The 16,557-nt window shown below is 46.8% G+C and overlaps 1 protein-coding gene across 2 annotated transcripts in view; it reads left to right on the top strand.

Annotated features, from left to right (window-relative positions):
* Positions 1-16,557, top strand: part of C9H12orf40 (chromosome 9 C12orf40 homolog) — a 272,504-nt gene that overhangs the window by 68,083 nt on the left and 187,864 nt on the right. For both annotated transcript variants that reach the window (XM_029617064.1, XM_029617065.1), the window contains exon 3: positions 15,782-15,923. In XM_029617064.1, coding sequence (XP_029472924.1) covers positions 15,782-15,923 — 142 coding nt within the window. The remainder of the gene's footprint in view (positions 1-15,781; positions 15,924-16,557) is intronic.

Here is a 16,557-nt window from a genome sequence, read left to right as displayed (position 1 = left end):
TCTTCAGTATTTAGGAACAGGAGCCGCTGGCGAATACTGGCAGTCTGAAATAGAACTCACAATAACTGTGTATGGGATGGCTTCTGGAATAGAAGAGAGGCTAGGAGAGATTTAGGAACATAGGCCCTCGTGGCGCAAGTACCGGTTCCTATCTGTTAATCTGTAATAGTAATCCATAAGATATAGGTATGCGATATCTTCTGAGGAAGAAGAGAGTCTGAGAAAGGTATTTGGAACATAGGCCCTCGTGGAGTGAGTACCGGTTCCTATCTGCAATCTGCAATGGTAACTCACGATCTCCGTACCTGCAATAACGTCTTAGACTGAAGGGAGCCTTAGAGATTAGGAACAAGGGCCCTCGTGGAGCGAGTACTGGTTCCTGTCTGTAATAGGACTCACTGTGTTCACGTCTGCGATCGCCTCCAAGCAATAGGAGTCTTCTGAGTCTTCGGGAACGTAGGCCCTCGAGGAGCGAGTACCGGATCCCGTCCAACAATCTGAAATCAAGAAGAGAGAGAGCGGAGCCCCCGAGGAGCGGGTACTCCTGGTAAATTTGAAAAGGCCGAGCAGTGGAGAAAGATTTCCCCTTGCTGACTCGGAACGTAGTTGCAAGTAGCGTGGACTGCCGAAGCAAGTCCTGTTGGAGTTCCTTGCTAACTCGTTTGTAGTTAGCAAACAAAGACCTTTTAAATTGAAAACGGATGACGTCACTACGGGGTAATGCCCCCGAGGTTTGCGCCCTTGCTGGTACAAAGTCTGGAGTGCGCGCGCACGCTCTTATGTCATCAGGAACATGGCAGATCCATGGCATCAGGCCAGCCCGGGGATACCGGGACCAAGAGGTGGGGAGAAGCCGCGGCTGCCTCTGTCCATCTGAGCCGAAGGGAGTCGCCACAAAGGTAGAGAGGGTGGAGCGAGGGCGAGAATAGGCACGAACGCAACAATAATAGACTTCCCATTTTCAACCACCCTTTAATCTCCAGATTCATGCATGGCATACTGCATCTTAGACCACCAGTCACGAAACCACCTATACCATGGAATCTCAATATTGTCCTGGAACAATTAATGTTACCTCCTTTTGAACCTCTAGATTCCTGCTATGTCAAATACCTTACTTGGAAAACAATATTCTTGGTGGCTGTAACATCATCAAGGAGAATAAGTGAACTTCAAGCCTTGGTTCATTACTCCCCTTACTTAGAATTCTATCATAATAAAGTCAAACTTCGGCCCCATCCTGCCTTCCTTCCTAAAGTGGTATCAACTTTTCACATCAACCAGTCCATTACACTTCCAATCTTCAAGCCTAAGCCTCATGCGAATGACAAGAGATAGACTTCTCCATTCCCTAGACTGTAAGAGAGTGCTGGCTTATTACAAGCAAATAACACATTCTGAATCCAGACCATCTCGGCTGTTTCTCTTCTTCAATCCAAATTCTCTGAACCAACCTGTCTCCAAGAGAACTCTGTCAAGTTGGTTGTCCCAATGTATAACGTTTTGCTACAATAAGCGTAACATGCCATTGGATACAAGACCAAAAGCACACCAAATTAGAGCAACAGCAACGTTGGTTGCACATTTCAGAAACGTTCCTCTGATAGACATTTGCAAAGCGGCAACTTGGTCTTCTCGCCACACTTTTTCATATCACACTACTGTCTAGAAAGCAACCTCTTCTGATGCAGCCATGGGTTCGGCAATCCTGTCAACCTTTGCACCTAAATAAGACTATCTACCTTTTTTGTTAAAGGGTAGTGTCCTGACCTAAAGAACATAATACCTGGACATCACCCGGGAGCTTGGGACTCCCAGACAGCATGGCTAATTCAGCCTGCTATTGCTGGGAAAAAGCAAGTTTGCTTACTGTAAACGGTGTTTCTCACAGGACAAGCAGGATGGTAGTCCTCACAAATGGGTGACATCGAGGATGGAGCCCTGTACGGAAAACTTTTCTGTCAAAGTTTCAACAAGCTTTGACTGACACTGGCACACTGGGTGCACTGAGCATGCCCAGCCTGCAATTATCCCTGTGAGCCACAGGTGTCTCCCTCAGTCTTCTTTTTTCCGCTCTGCAGTAAGCATAGCGGTTGGAGCTCTGTGAGGATTTTTTAACTAATTACCTCATGGAAACACTTAACTTTTCACTTCAAAAAACACTTTTCCCTGCACAGGTCTCCCTCCGCGTACGTTTTTACGACGCTCGGTGAGTACTAATTCTTATTTTTCGGTTGGTTCCTGTCACTATCTTAAGGCTGTTAACTGACTGAAGCCTTCCCTTCCCCCATTTTTCAGTTAACTTTAAACAGCTTGCGAGTGTCTCTGTGACACTCTGCTTGCTTATGCTAGTGGGGTAGGGATTTTTTCCTTAACTTTAGGACCTCTGTAGCTTCAAGTCCTTCGTTCCCTGGTACCCTCACGCAGTCGATACCTATCACTACACGGGTACCCTCCTAAACCGCCCTGGGCTTTTATATGTCATCAGCGCCCCTCCCCCCACGGTGCCCTGATGCCTTTATCCATGTTTTTTGCTTTTCAGTGCTACCAGGCTTTTTTCCTCCTACGCACTGTTTTTTTCCCTTGGGCTTCCTCGGTGCCGTCCCTACCCGGATGCATGCCATTGACGCACACGCTGTTAGTCACTGCCATGCATACTCGGGTCGCCGCCACCGTTGCCCGAGACACTTTTTAACGATCCCAGGGTCACTTCATTGATGCCACCCCCTTTTTGGGGATGCCATCGATGCCCCATCCTCCCCACCGATGTCCGGCCCTTTTCCGTCGGTGGGCATCGGTGCCTCATCGATTTTGTCGGTGGGCATCGATGCCGGATGGTCCCCATCAGTGGACATCAGTGCCGGATGGTCCCCATCAGTGGACATCAGTGCCGGATGGTCCCCATCGATGGACATCGGTGCCGGATGGCTTGTCCATCGATGGACATCGGTGCCGGATGATTTGTCCGTCGATGGCATCGGTGCCGGATGGCTTGTCCGTCGGTGGCATCGGTGCCAGGTCCTTTTGCATCGATGGACACCGATGCCCAGGTGTTTCATCCATGGGCATCTATGTTAGAATGCATCCATCGAGGGCAGTCGATGCCAGGCTGCTCCCATCGGTGAAATTCGATGCCCAGGTGGGTCCCATCGGTGGGTATCCATGCCGGCTCGATTCCGTGGATGGGCGTTGATGCCAATGCCAGCCTTATGGCTGGCATCGATGCCCATGCCGATTCCAGGACTGGCGTTGATGCCGGGATGGAATTCATCGACTGGGAGATCCATGCCATCGATTCCATACGTGTCCATATCGATGCCACCGACACACGTGTCTGGGGCACCGATGCCATTTACACTTGGAAATCTGAGTCTGTCCAAATCGATACCGTCAACGTCTGTGGCCCTATAGTTGATGCCCGTGGCCATGCCACAAACGGCATAAATGCCCGCCTCCATGCATCGATGCCCTCGACACCTCCGTTTTCCTTCGGTGTCCTTGACGCCCTATTGATTCGACTTCGACTCAGTCGATGCCGGTATCTTTTTCAATAACGGCACTGTTTTTCGATTATTCGATTCCACATCGTTTCAAAGATACCTATGCCAGTGCTGTCAGTGCCCGTCACTGTCATCATTCTCCTGGCCAGTCATCGACGATTTTTCATACCCATTTTGATGATATCCTCGAAGCCCCTTAGGTTGCCTTCAATATCGTCAATACCGACATAGCACCGCCACATAATACCCTCGCCTCCTCACATTGCTCCATGCTTTGGGTTCTTTTTTAAGCCCCGTATTAGCTTAAGACACTCCATTGTGTCAGGAGCAGAGCAGGCGTGCTGACAGTTCGTCATCGATCGCCTTCCAGGACAACGAGGGCTTCCATCTCGGCGCTGGGGAAAGACCGGGCCGAGCACCGTGGCACCCATCATCGCCGACATCGTGATCGTCCGCTGCTGACGCCATCCAGCACATCGGTGCCATCCTTCTCCAGGCTGGACAACGCTCGGGCAGAGCGACATCACCACTGCCATCAGCACTGTTCCTACAGTTTTGGCAGTCCTTGGTGATCCAGAACTTCCGGATCCAGGTCCGACGGCTTCTGCATTGGCGTCACGACACATCGAGCCGCTGTGACGAGGGAAGGGAACATGAGTTCCGTTAGGGCTCCTCTGTTCCTGGCGTGCCCCACCGTCAAGTGGTGTGGGACTATGGCCATCTGTTACACTTAGCAGTCTAAACGCCACTCACGCCTGGCCTGTCTCCTCTGTACCTGTGCCACCATACCGGGTTTCAGAGCGAGATGGACGTTTACGTCCCGGCCTTACCCTCGAGGACTCCGGAGACCGTCGGAGTCAACAATCTTCACCGGCTCGTCTTGCGGCGATCCACGTCGGATGGTAAGTACCCGCTTCGGCGGCATTCCCATAGAGTTGTGTTCTCCCATTCGGACCGTGGTTCGAAAAGTTCTGGGTCATGTGCCTTTTAGAACTGTATTAGTGTCACATATCGCTATGTTAGCTATGTTAGCCACAATATCAGGAGAACCCCTCTATCTTCTTGGGATTGCAGCAGGGCTTCTTCTCTTGTCAGTAACAAGTCCCTGTGCCAACCAATGCTCTGACTCTTGGTTCCCTCCCAACCAAGGTCCAGCTGCATTGGCTGATCTGCTAAACATGAGATTCAGCAACCATTGCCCCATGTACAAGTCCACCTTGAGGCCTGGCCACAGGTCTCAGTGTCTCCTTGTACAGCATACAGAAATGCGGGTACCACTTACCGCTCACACACCTGCAGTAGCCTACATGATATCCTCCATTGGGACACCTCCTGGTCTCCCATCTGGTCAGATATCAGAGCGGCCACCCCACCTTGTACCAAAGTCCCGGTACACTCCCCCAGGCGCTACGAAGTGCAGAGGGGAGAAGGGAGGGGGGTTGGGGAGTTTTAATTGCACTATTCTTTCTTTTAACAGAAAATAGTTACACTCCGCACATCCTGGACCTAAGAAAATCCAACTTTCTTTAGACGTCACAGGTACAATGGTATCTTTGGTTACCATCACTCCATACTGCAGTAAGTACATTATTTTAATGTTTCTATGTGCTTTATGGTGAGTCAACATTACAACCCCAAGCTCTGCCGCTGGCACCAGCTTCGGTAAGTGAACTGTCTCTTGCATCACTGTTGGTGAATGCTGTTTTCTCTGCGGAGTGTAACATCATTCACTTTCCTTGCATAGACTACTGCTAACCACTTTCAGTACATGCAAGGAGCTCTCACTTTTTTCAGGACTCACTATACATTTACTAACTGGGATTACTGTCACTGCCATAAATCCCTTCTGTAACACTTCTGGACACCACAGTCTTAAGACCCTCTTGTCCAGCATGCGCACAGACATTCTGATACATTGTTATATGTCCCTGCGCATATTTTCCATAACCTCAGCCTTTCAACTTTTCATGGTTGGGCTATGGGGTTTCTTCCCACTATGCATTTTTCTCATAATTCAAAACTGCTATGGGTTATATTCAGTGACATTCTATACTCAATGGACCTAAGTGGTTTCATTGCTTTCGTCCCTGATTCTTATCCCAGTTCGAACTAGGACCTAGTCTCCTTCGACTCATGCTCGCAATTCCTTAGGGTTATAAAGTTTCTCCTGAAAGCTTTCAACCCATTATGCATCTATTGCACTCCAGCATAGTTTCTCATAAACTTCCTGGACGTTGCACCCATGAGTTATGCCCTTATGCCTTCCAATACTGCTTTTGCAACAATTCTTTGTGCATACAGACAGACAGCATAGGGACAATGTGCTTTCCAACTCATAAGCACGCATTACCTCTTAGCTGCTCTGCTAGACAGCTGCGCAGCTCTACCCTTGGCCCTTGTTCACTTCATGCGACCTTGGGCCACATATCTAAGAGATTTAATGAACGCTCTATCAGACCTTCTCCACGTAGGTTCTATCCTCTCGAATGGTCTCAATTACATGTGTACAGGGCAAATCTTTTAACGCTGAGTTTAACTAAACTTTCCTCGGCGTCTGCATCATTCCATACGATGCACAGGTTCTGCTCCCTGCACATGTTTCCTATGCGTTCCCTTAGATGCCTTTTCTTCCATCAAAGGCCTCTTCAATATATCTCTTCTGCTGCCTCTCGTAGCCAGCATTCTTCTAATGTTGAACTGGGATGGGGTTCGGTATTCTTTTCCCCACTCTCTGACTGAGATCAGTATGCTTCCCATACTTCTCAATCCATCATATCAGTAACTTTTTATTCCCTCACCAGTCAGTCCCAAATCATAGACTTACTGATGTTCTTAGGTTCTGGTAGCGTCACATAACCTTCTAAACATAAATCTTGCCGTTTAATATGGCAGGCTTTACCTCCTGACGCTTAAAAAAAAAAAAAAAAAAAAAAAAGAGGTATTACCCCTTTTACTTTTCCACCATTTTTTCTTACTCCCTCGGATTCTGTTCTCCAGACATCCTCCACATAGATACACCTTTCTCTTAGGAGGTGTATCGTTTTGGGAGTTGGGTTCCTGTTTTCGGTAATCCTCTCTGAGTCGGCTTACCATGGATTATCCACTGATCAAGCCGCCTCTATTTCTCTAATCACGGAATGAACATATATATTCTCCTTATAAGTCACATACATTCTACGTTTGAGCCTTTCCATTCCTCTCTTCCACAGTTTGGCAAGGGAACTTCTTTCCCTCTTAATGTCATTCCTGCCAGCAGGGTCCGTGAGTTATGCACTCTTTCCATACTCACCTGACTCCGTTCCTCTGCCACTGAGTAGTTCTACGCATTCAACTTTCTATCCTTTTCAGGTAGATGTTGTATCTCCTTTCCTCAGGAAATACTCTATTAATTTTTCCTAACCTCTCTCTCTCGCCCTAGGGAGAGAGTGGGTTTTCCACATTCCTGGACAGTAATGCTGCGCTTACATTCTATCTACATTGCACTGCATTCCATGTGAATTCCACTTGACTCTTTCCTTCATGCAAGGGTCAAGCTGCTACTTCCAGTGGCCACACAGACCTAATCCTTCTGATTAAGTGGTCTATATTTCCTTTCCTACCAACAAGCAGACATTTCACTACAACACTGTGGGTATCCACATACTGTTGTGTCCGTCTTAGCCTTAACAGCTTCCCTTTGGTTACTGCTGCTTGTACTTTTTTATCAGGTTGCAGCCTGGAGTCCTCTCCATACCTTCGCAGCCTATTTTTGCTTACATTTGACTAGCCGGCATGCTCCATGTTTGGCCAGTCCGCCTACTCTTACTTTTTTCAATTCACTACCCAACATCCTTCCACGAACCCATTATGGTGTTGCGGATGCCCTCCGTTCCCATTTCCACCTCAGTCGTTACGCCTTTGCGCATCTGCGGTGTATCTGGTGCATTCCCGGGCATCCTCAGCTCGGTACTCACCCATTTGTGAGGACTACCATCCTGCTTGTCCTGTGAGAAAGCAAATGTTGCTTACCTGATGTAACAGGTGTTCTCACGGGACAGCAGGATGTTAGTCCTCACGAAACCCGCCTGCCACCCCGCGGAGTTGGGTCTGTATACTTTTATTTTAGTTTCGCTTGCGCTTTTTAGCTATAAGACGAGACTGAGGGAGACACCTGTGGCTCACAGGGATAATTGCAGGCTGGGCATGCTCAGTGCACCCAGTGTGCCAGTGTCAGTCAAAGCTTGTTGAAACTTTGACAGAAAAGTTTTCCGTACAGGGCTCCATCCTCGATGTCACCCATTTGTGAGGACTAACATCCTGCTGTCCCGTGAGAACACCTGTTACATCAGGTAAGCAACATTTGCTTTCCGTAGATAGCAGGATGAATTAGCCATGCATTCCCAGCCCACCTCCCTAGACAGTCTACAAATAAACAGAACCTATTTCCAAGTACTCTGTACTCTTTGAGAAAACTCCGCCTACTGACCCGGTCGCGATGCTCGCAGACAGCATGGCTGATTCCTCCTGCTATCTACGGAAACACCGTTTACGGTAAGCAAACTTGCTTTTTCCTCTTCGTGGCCATCTCTGCCGATGTTCGGGCTGTTAATGCATTAATTGTGAGGATTTTTAAGCCAGTATGTCTCCTGTAAAGTAGGAAAAAAGATTGGTGTTGAGGGAGCTCAGCTAGGATGACGTCACTTCCTCCTATATGTATGGTTTTGACTATTTATTTATTTATTTATAACTTTTATGTACCGAGGTTCAATTAACAAGATTAATTATCACTTCGGTTTACATTACAACCAGCAAAATAACATAGACAAAGTCTTGTTTTACAATGAACAGGGAAGAATAACCTGGATAAAACAATGAACAGGGTAGAAATAACCACGAAAACATAAAATGGGTGAAGCAAGTGTAGAGAGTAGGGTTTATATAACTTGGGCGAAAGGTAAGGAAATTAAATAGGGGAGGACTGTGAAGGCCTCAAGTTGGATAGTCTACTCATGATGCGGATAAGATCCAAGGCTGAGGTGAGTAGTTATGGGAAGGCTTGTTTGAACAACAAAGTCTTAAGTCTCTTCTTAAAGGTGATTGGACATTGTTCCAGCCTCAGTTCAGGAGGGAGCAGGTTCCATTGCTTGGGGCCTGAGGCGGAAATAGCTCTCTTACTGAAAGAGGTCTTGATTGTGGGTGCTTGAAGCGTGCCTCTCTGGGCTAGTCTAATTGGACGGATCGAGGTGTGGAGTTGCAAAGGTATTGTAAGATCCAGAGGAGTAATGTTATGTATGGCTTTGTGAATGACTGTTAGTAGTTTATGAAGGATTCTAAACTTAATTGGTAGCCAATGTAGATTCTTTAAAATTGGAGTTATATGGTCCCTCTTATTGGATTTTGTGAGGATCCTGGCTGTGGCGTTCTGTAATAGCTGTAGAGGTTTGAGTGAAATATCAGGCAGGCCATGAAGGAGTGAATTACAATAGTCAATTTTGGAAAATATGATGGCTTGTAAAACTGACCTAAAATCGTGGAAATGGAGGAGGGGGTCTTAGTCGTTTTAGAACTTGGAGTTTAAAATAACACTCCTTTACTGTGTTGTTGATGAAGCCTGTGAAGGTCATTTGGCTGTCTATGATTACCCCGAGGTTTCTTACCTTGGGAGAGAAAGTAGGGGACATTGGCTGTTGATCGTTATTTAGTGGTACGCTGCCATCTTGTGTGATTAGGATGTATTCTGTTTTGTCGGTGTTGAGTAACAAATTAAGCTTTGAGAGGAGGTTGTTAATGTGGATGAGACAGGCATTCCAATGGAGAAGAGTTTTTTGCAGCGAGTCGGTGATCGGTATCAGGATTTGGACATCGTCTGCATAAAGATAATATGTAAGTTTCAGCTCGGAGAGTAGATTGCAAAGGGGGAGAAGATAGATATTGAATAGTGTCTGTGATAAAGATGAACCTTGAGGAACTCCTAGGGAAGAGATGAAAGGGGGGGATTCTTTGCTGTTAATCTTGACTTTGTAATGCCTATTTTGGAGGAAGGACTTGAACCAGTTTAGTATGGTATTTTTGATGCCGATCTCCGCTAGCCTATGAGACATTGATGGTTCACTGTGTCGAATGCGGCCGATAAATCTAGGAGGATGAGAAGACAGGGCCGTTTCTTTTCCAGGTTCATGAGGATGATATCTGACAGAGAAATAAGGAGAGATTCTGTATTTCTAGCTTTGTGAAATCCTAGTTGAGCTGGGGAGAGGATATTGTTGTTGTCTAGAAACTCGGAGAGTTGTTTGTTGACAATTCTCTCTAGGATCTTGGCGATGATAGGAAGGTTTGCAATAGGACGAAAGTTTGCTGGGTTGTCTGTAGAGAGGTTATTTTTTTTTAGAAGGGGTTTTAAGATAGCCAGTTTGAGAGGGTCGGGGACATGACCTTGTGCTAAGGAAGCATTGATGATATGCGAGATGGGCTTAGAGACTTCAGTGGCGCTAAAAATGAGAAGATTAGCAAGAATCGCATCAAAAAGGGTGGGAGGCTGGTTTTAGTTTCCTCAGTAGTGATTCTATTTCTAGTGAGGAAGTTGATTCGAATTCTTCCATGAATGCCTTAAGAGGCGATGAGGCTCTGAAAGGATGATTAGTCATAGAGATGAGAGGTGGTGCCGTGAGAAGAGGACATGATTGGCCCGGGGATGTAAGCGTTGTGCGGGCGGCCAGTAAATTAGTTATTTTGTCTTTGAAGTAGTTGGCAAGTTCAATGGATTTGAGAGCTGCTTTGTCATCTGGGATAGCCGGAACTGGAGGTTTAGTAAGAGAAGAAACCAGTGAGAAAAGGGCTTTTGGATCAAAGATGAAATTATGGATTTTCTGGGAGTAGAAATCTTTTTTTGTCTGAAGAATTTTGATCCTGTAATGGTGCATGAAAGATTTGAAAGAAGCTAGGTTTGAGGCGGAAGGATTCCTGCGCCAGCTCTGTTCCCCTTTTTCTAAGTTCGCGTTTCATGGATTTTAATTCTGGAGAGAACCAGGGTTTTTTCATGTCCTTGTTTGAGAGGATAACCCTAGTTTTTAGGGGGCAGATCAAATCTGCCACTTTACTCGTTATTTTGGACCATGAGGATAAGGCAGTGTCTGCGTCTGTGAGGTCCAAATGGTTAAGTTCTGGAGATAGGTGAGAGATTAAGGTTTCCTGATTGCATAATTTTCTGAGTTGAATTGTGGCTTTCTGTGAGGAGGAGGGCGTAGAGAGTTGGTTGAGGAATGACGTGGAGATAAGTTTGTGGTCAGACCAGGGAATTGGCTGACAGACAATGTGGGATGCTTGGGATAGGCTTTGGTTAATAAAAATTAAATCCAAGGTGTGCCCTGCTTTGTGAGTGGGCTCCTTTATAAGTTGTTTGAAGCCCATGCAGGAAAGAGTATTAAGGAAGGATTCGCGGTTAGAGGGAAGCGGAGTGGCGGTTAGAGGGAAGCGGAGTGGCGTCCACATGGACGCCTAACAGGATGGCCGGGGCATCAGAGTTTATGTATTTAGCTATAATTTCTATCAGGGGAGATAGGTCAGAATCTAGGCATCCAGGTGGGGCATAAGTGAGACCTATTTGAAGTTGAGCCGATTTGAAAACTGCAAATTCAAGAGAGCTGGATGAGATAGTTGATTGAAGTGTTAGCCCCAGATTTTTTTTGCAGCAAGGAGTAGACCTCCTCCTCTTTTCTTCTTTCTGGGAATGGAGAATATGTCGTAAATGTGGATAGGTAATTGATTCAGCAGTACCGTGTCTTCTGGTTTGAGCCAGGTTTCTGTAACTGCACATAGGTCTGGCGATTCGTCCAAGAGGTGGTCAAATAGAAGATGGGGTTTTTTTGTGAGTGATTGGGCATTTAACAGAGTTAGGGAGAAAAGGGTAAGACCTTGTACTTGGTTAAGTGGTGAAAGCATGATGGGGATGAGTCTTTTTTGTTGTTGTTGATGTTTGGTGATTGATTGGCATGTAGTAGTTGCTGCTGGTCTCCTGTGATAAGGAATGATCGGAATGGTGGGAAAGAGCATGTTGGAGTGAAGGAGTTTGGGCAGAATGGGAGGCAGGGCAGAGCAGAGTGCGCTTTGCTACGGAGGGAGGCTGTAGTTAGAGCTAAGAATGCTGGAGATGGATGCTGGATGAATGCTGGGATGAATGCTGGAGAAGCTGGATGAATGCTGGGATGAATGCTGGAGAGGCTGGATGAATGCTGGAGAGGCTGGATGAATGCTGGGATGAATGCTGGAGAGGCTGGATGAATGCTGGAGAGGCTGGATGAATGCTGGGATGGATGCTGGAGAGGCTGGATGAATGCTGGAGAGGCTGGATGAATGCTGGGATGGATGCTGGAGAGGCTGGATGAATGCTGGAGAGGCTGGATGAATGCTGGGATGGATGCTGGAGAGGCTGGATGAATGCTGGGATGAATGCTGGAGAGACTGGATGAATGCTGAAAGGATGCTGGAGAGGCTGGGCGCGTGTATGAGGAGAGCTGTTGAAGTGGCGCTTAGGTTAAGCGCGGTTGGAATCTTGGTCGGTAGTGTGGGTGGCTTCTGCTTCGATGATCTGGCGCACTAAGGGGCGCACAAAGGGGCAGGCCCCTTTGTCGCGCTCCTTAGTAGGCGCGTGATGCTTGGATCCGCCTGATCCCTTTAAGGGGCTCTGGGAGTCGCGGGAGCTGACGGGGTTTCCGGGGCGGGCTTACCGGGTTTCCTTTTCTTTTTTTAAGTTTTCTTTGCTTTGGGTCGCCGCCGTGCCGTTTTGTTTTTTTTTTTTCCGTTCTGTGGCGCTGGTTTTTTTGTTTTTAATTTTGAGGGACCACATCAGAGGCCTCGCGGGAGGCTTGCCCCGAGTCCACCTCCCCTGGCCCCGATGGGCCGACGCCGACCGCGCGGGGAGGGCCGACCCGAGCTGAGGGTGGAGCGCAGGACGGCGGCGCAGGCAGAAAAGGGTGAGCCTGGATCCGCCTGAGCCCTTTAAGGGGCTCTGGGAGTCGCGGGAGCCAACGGGGTTTCTGGGGCGGGCTTACCGGGTTTCCTTTTCTTTTTTTAAGTTTTCTTTGCTTCGGGTTGCTGCCGTGCCGTTTTTTTTTTTTTATTTTTCGTTCTGTGGTGTTGGTTTTTTTGTTTTTAATTTTGAGGGACCACCTCAGAGGCCTCGCAGGAGGCTTGCCCCGAGTCCACTTCCCCTGGCCCCGATGGGCCGACGCCGGCAGCCTCCCACCCTATTCAGGAGTAGCTTGTGTACATCTCATTTGTTCTGGATTCATCTGACTGGACGCTAAGAAATGAGAAATTACTACTTACCTGATAATTTGCTTTTCTTTAGGGCAATCAGATGAATCCAGCTTTCCCTCCTTTGGCTCCTGTATGATTGCATAATGATCCTCCTGTGTGTTATAGGGCTTACTGGTAAGTGATACTGCAGTCCCTAGACTAGTGTTATTACATTCTTGTCTGGGCTCCAAGTTGGAGGAGAATTGCAGTGGTTATCTGTTTTTCATCAAGTCTTTTGCTAGTCTGTCCACAGATACTTTTGAAGAGAATATTGGCAGGAGTGTATATACTGCGATGTCAGTTTACTCTGACTCCATCTGCTGGTAGGAATGCATAACCCACTTGTTCTGGATTCATCTGACTGTCCTAAAGAAAAGGAAATGATAAGGTAAGTAGTAATTTATCATTTCACTCACTTTTACAGTGCTTTGGCTCACATCTCACATTTGACATATTGCATAAAATAAAATTTGTACATCATCAACTTCAAGCCTAATTCCAGTCTGCTGGAATGGCTCTTCTTTCCTCTTTGCTGATCACTGCCAGATTGTCCTGCATGAGACTGTGCTTTCAGCTTTTACATACCAAATATTTGGACAAAGTACCACTAGATCTATGTCTATAGCCATTACTACCTCAAGTTCAGGAAAAAAAAGCGAAGAGAAGGCCTGGCTGAAAAGCCATTCCTATCTTCAACTCAACTACCTGAACTCCTGACAAGGGACTGTTATACGAAACAGGACACAACCGAGTCTTGAAACTATTCACAAATGGGTTTCCAATGCTGGCTCACACTGCTACGCTAATTGCAAATTTCAAGTCTATTTTAAGTTGTTCTAATCCTCCTTGAGACCAACTTTGAGAAGACAGAATATCAAATATTCATAAATAAATACATAAGTTAAACAGTTGTGACCCTCAAGGATTTGTGCTGGGGCCAATACTGCTCACTTTTTTCCATATTATTTATTAACACACTGAACAGTGAAGCCTGCTTGTATAATTGTTGCAACCGTCCCTTTCCGACGGCTTCACTCTGCCTACCTCTCTTTGTTTGCTCCTCCTCATGCTGTGGATGGACGCCTGGCTGCCGCGGCGTCTGCCTGCCATCCTCTCCGGCATCCCTGGACTAGCTTGGGTGCTGCCTCCCGCCATGCTCTGCTTGTACCATAGGGTGTGTCTTATTTCCTACTTGGTGTGAACCTCCGTGATGATGTCATGATGCCCGGATATTTAAAGCCTACAATGTTTGCTAGCCTTTGAGTTATGGGAATCCTACGGATGGGATTCGCTCTCCGTACCCAGCTACTCTGCCTCTCCAATCTCTATTGGACTCTCTAACGCTAACGGGATACCCGCTCCTCAGGGGCCTCACTTGCTTTCCAGGTTGCTATCAGGAAACTGGTACTCGCTCCTCGAGGGCCCATGTTCCCTGACTCGCTGCCTACTCCTACCTTCTCTTCTGCCTGGAAGAATTCGCTAATCTTCAACATCAGTGAGTACCACCCTCTTCACCTCAGAGCTGTTCCCTGGAACCAGGCACTCGCTCCTTTACAGACAGCATTGTTATCCCGTTGGAAACTGATGTCCGAACTGTACCAAGAGATTTTCCCTCTCTCCGACTCTACCATTGCCAGTATACAATGGTGGTTCTCCCCGGCACACCTTCTCAAGGGGATGCCTCTTCTGACTCCCTCTTGGGTCATTGTGACGACAGATGCCAGCCTCTCTGGTTGGGGGGCCGTCTGCCAATCTCAAACGACTCAAGGTTTCTGGTCCCTCTCCCAGTCTCGGTGGCACATCAATCGTTTAGAAGCTCGAGCGGTTCGCCTGGCTCTCAAATTCTTTCTTCCTCTGATTTGACACAAAGCTGTCCGGGTTCTATCAGACAACTCCACCACGGTGGCTTACATAAATCGACAGGGGGGGACTCGAAGCATGTTCACCTTCGGTTGTGGTGATTCTCACTTTTCTTCAGCGTGGTCTCTCCAAGGGCCTTTTGGTTAGCTCCCTGCGAGTTCAGGTTTCGGTTCTTGGTTCCCTCCTGAGCACCATCAAAGGTCGGGCAGTCGCCTCTCATCCGCATGTTGTTCGTTTTCTCAGGGGGGCTAAGCGCTTGAAACCACCTGACCGGTCTATTTGTCCCTCATGGAGTTTAAACTTGGTTCTTCGAGCTTTTTGTTCGGCTCCGTTTGAGCCTCTCCGTCGAGCCACTCTCAAAGACTTGACTCTCAAGACTGTCTTCTTGGTCGCTATTTGCTCTGCCAGGAGAGTATCTGAGCTTCAAGCTCTTTCCTGTAGAGACCCTTTCTTGCGTCTCTCGGACTCGGGCATCTCTCTCAAGGCCGTCCCTTCTTTCTTACCTAAGGTGGTCTCGTCTTTTCATGTTAACCAGTCCGTGGAACTTCCTTCTTTTTCGCCAGAGGATATCGCGGCATCTGGTAATAGTGATCTTCATCGTCTCGATGTCAAACGAGTCTTATTGCATTATCTTGAGGTCACTAATGATTTTCGGGTTTCCGATCATCTTTTTGTTCTGTGGAGTGGACTCAGCAGGGGGAAGCAAGCTTCTAAGGCTACGATCGCTCGCTGGTTGAAGGAGGCGATTTCTTTGGCCTACATTTGCAAGGGCCGAGCAGTTCCTGAGGGCCTAAAAGCTCATTCTTTACGTTCTCAAGCGACTTCTTGTGCGGAGTCTTATTCGGTGTCGCCGCAAGAAATATGTAGGTCGGCTACATGGAAATCCCTTCATACCTTTGCTCGTCACTACAGTTAGCACATGAAAAGGTTCATCATAAGCAAATGAGGCTTTAGCAGATGCATGGAAATAGCACAGTATACTAGCTGCCTTGCTCTTAGCATGCACTCACTAAAGCCAAAAATGTAACATCTGTCAAAATATGGAAACACAAAATCAAAGGTGTAATCAAACTGTTGTATTATACAGTTCTCTAATTTTTCAACTCATTTATAAATACTTTTCCTGTTTCATTGTTTTTATAATGCAGGAATTCTTTGAAAAGAAAAAGCTGAAATCAAAGATGGAGTTGCTGGAAGTATCAACATCACCCCCTAAAACCAATTCTGTTAGTTTAGACCTCCTTAACCTGTATGTGGTAAACCAGATATCGACAAAGAGAGAAAGAAATGGTGAGTTTATCGATGCATTACTTATTATTAAGAGTATTTTATATATATATTGCAGAAAAACAAAGGAAAGCGCATGATAAGTTATAAATTTTAACTAATAAATCAGAAATTTCATTTTTGAGTTCCTTCAGAACCCTGGGGTGTATATCATCCGGTCCAGGTGATTTACTACTCTTCAGTTTGTCAATCAGGCCTACCACATCTTCTAGGTTCACCATGATTTGGTTCAGTCCATCTGAATCATTACCCATGAAAACCTTCTCTGGAACGGGTATCTCCCCAACATACTCATCAATGAACACCGAAGCAAAGAAATTGTTTAATCCTTCCGCAATGGCCTTATCTTCTCTAAGTGCCCCTTTAACCCCTCGATCATGTAAAGGTCCAACTGACTCCCTCACAGGCTTTTTGCTTTGGATATATTTTAAAAAGTTTTTACTGGGGGGGGGTGCTAGAGGGCAGCCGACCAAGATTGGACGCCTAAAACCCTGGCTCCACACCTCCAGCCGTTACATTGAGGTAAAATTCAGCACAAAATTGTCCACCAAGCACAAAAACACGCAGACGAGTTGAAGAAATCTTATCGCTATGTCTACCAAGCATAAAACAGGAGACCTAAAACATTTTGCATTTA

This window comes from Rhinatrema bivittatum, chromosome 9 (assembly GCF_901001135.1).
Source record: "Rhinatrema bivittatum chromosome 9, aRhiBiv1.1, whole genome shotgun sequence".
Classification (NCBI taxonomy): domain Eukaryota; kingdom Metazoa; phylum Chordata; class Amphibia; order Gymnophiona; family Rhinatrematidae; genus Rhinatrema; species Rhinatrema bivittatum.
This window is presented reverse-complemented; position numbering and strand designations above follow the sequence as displayed.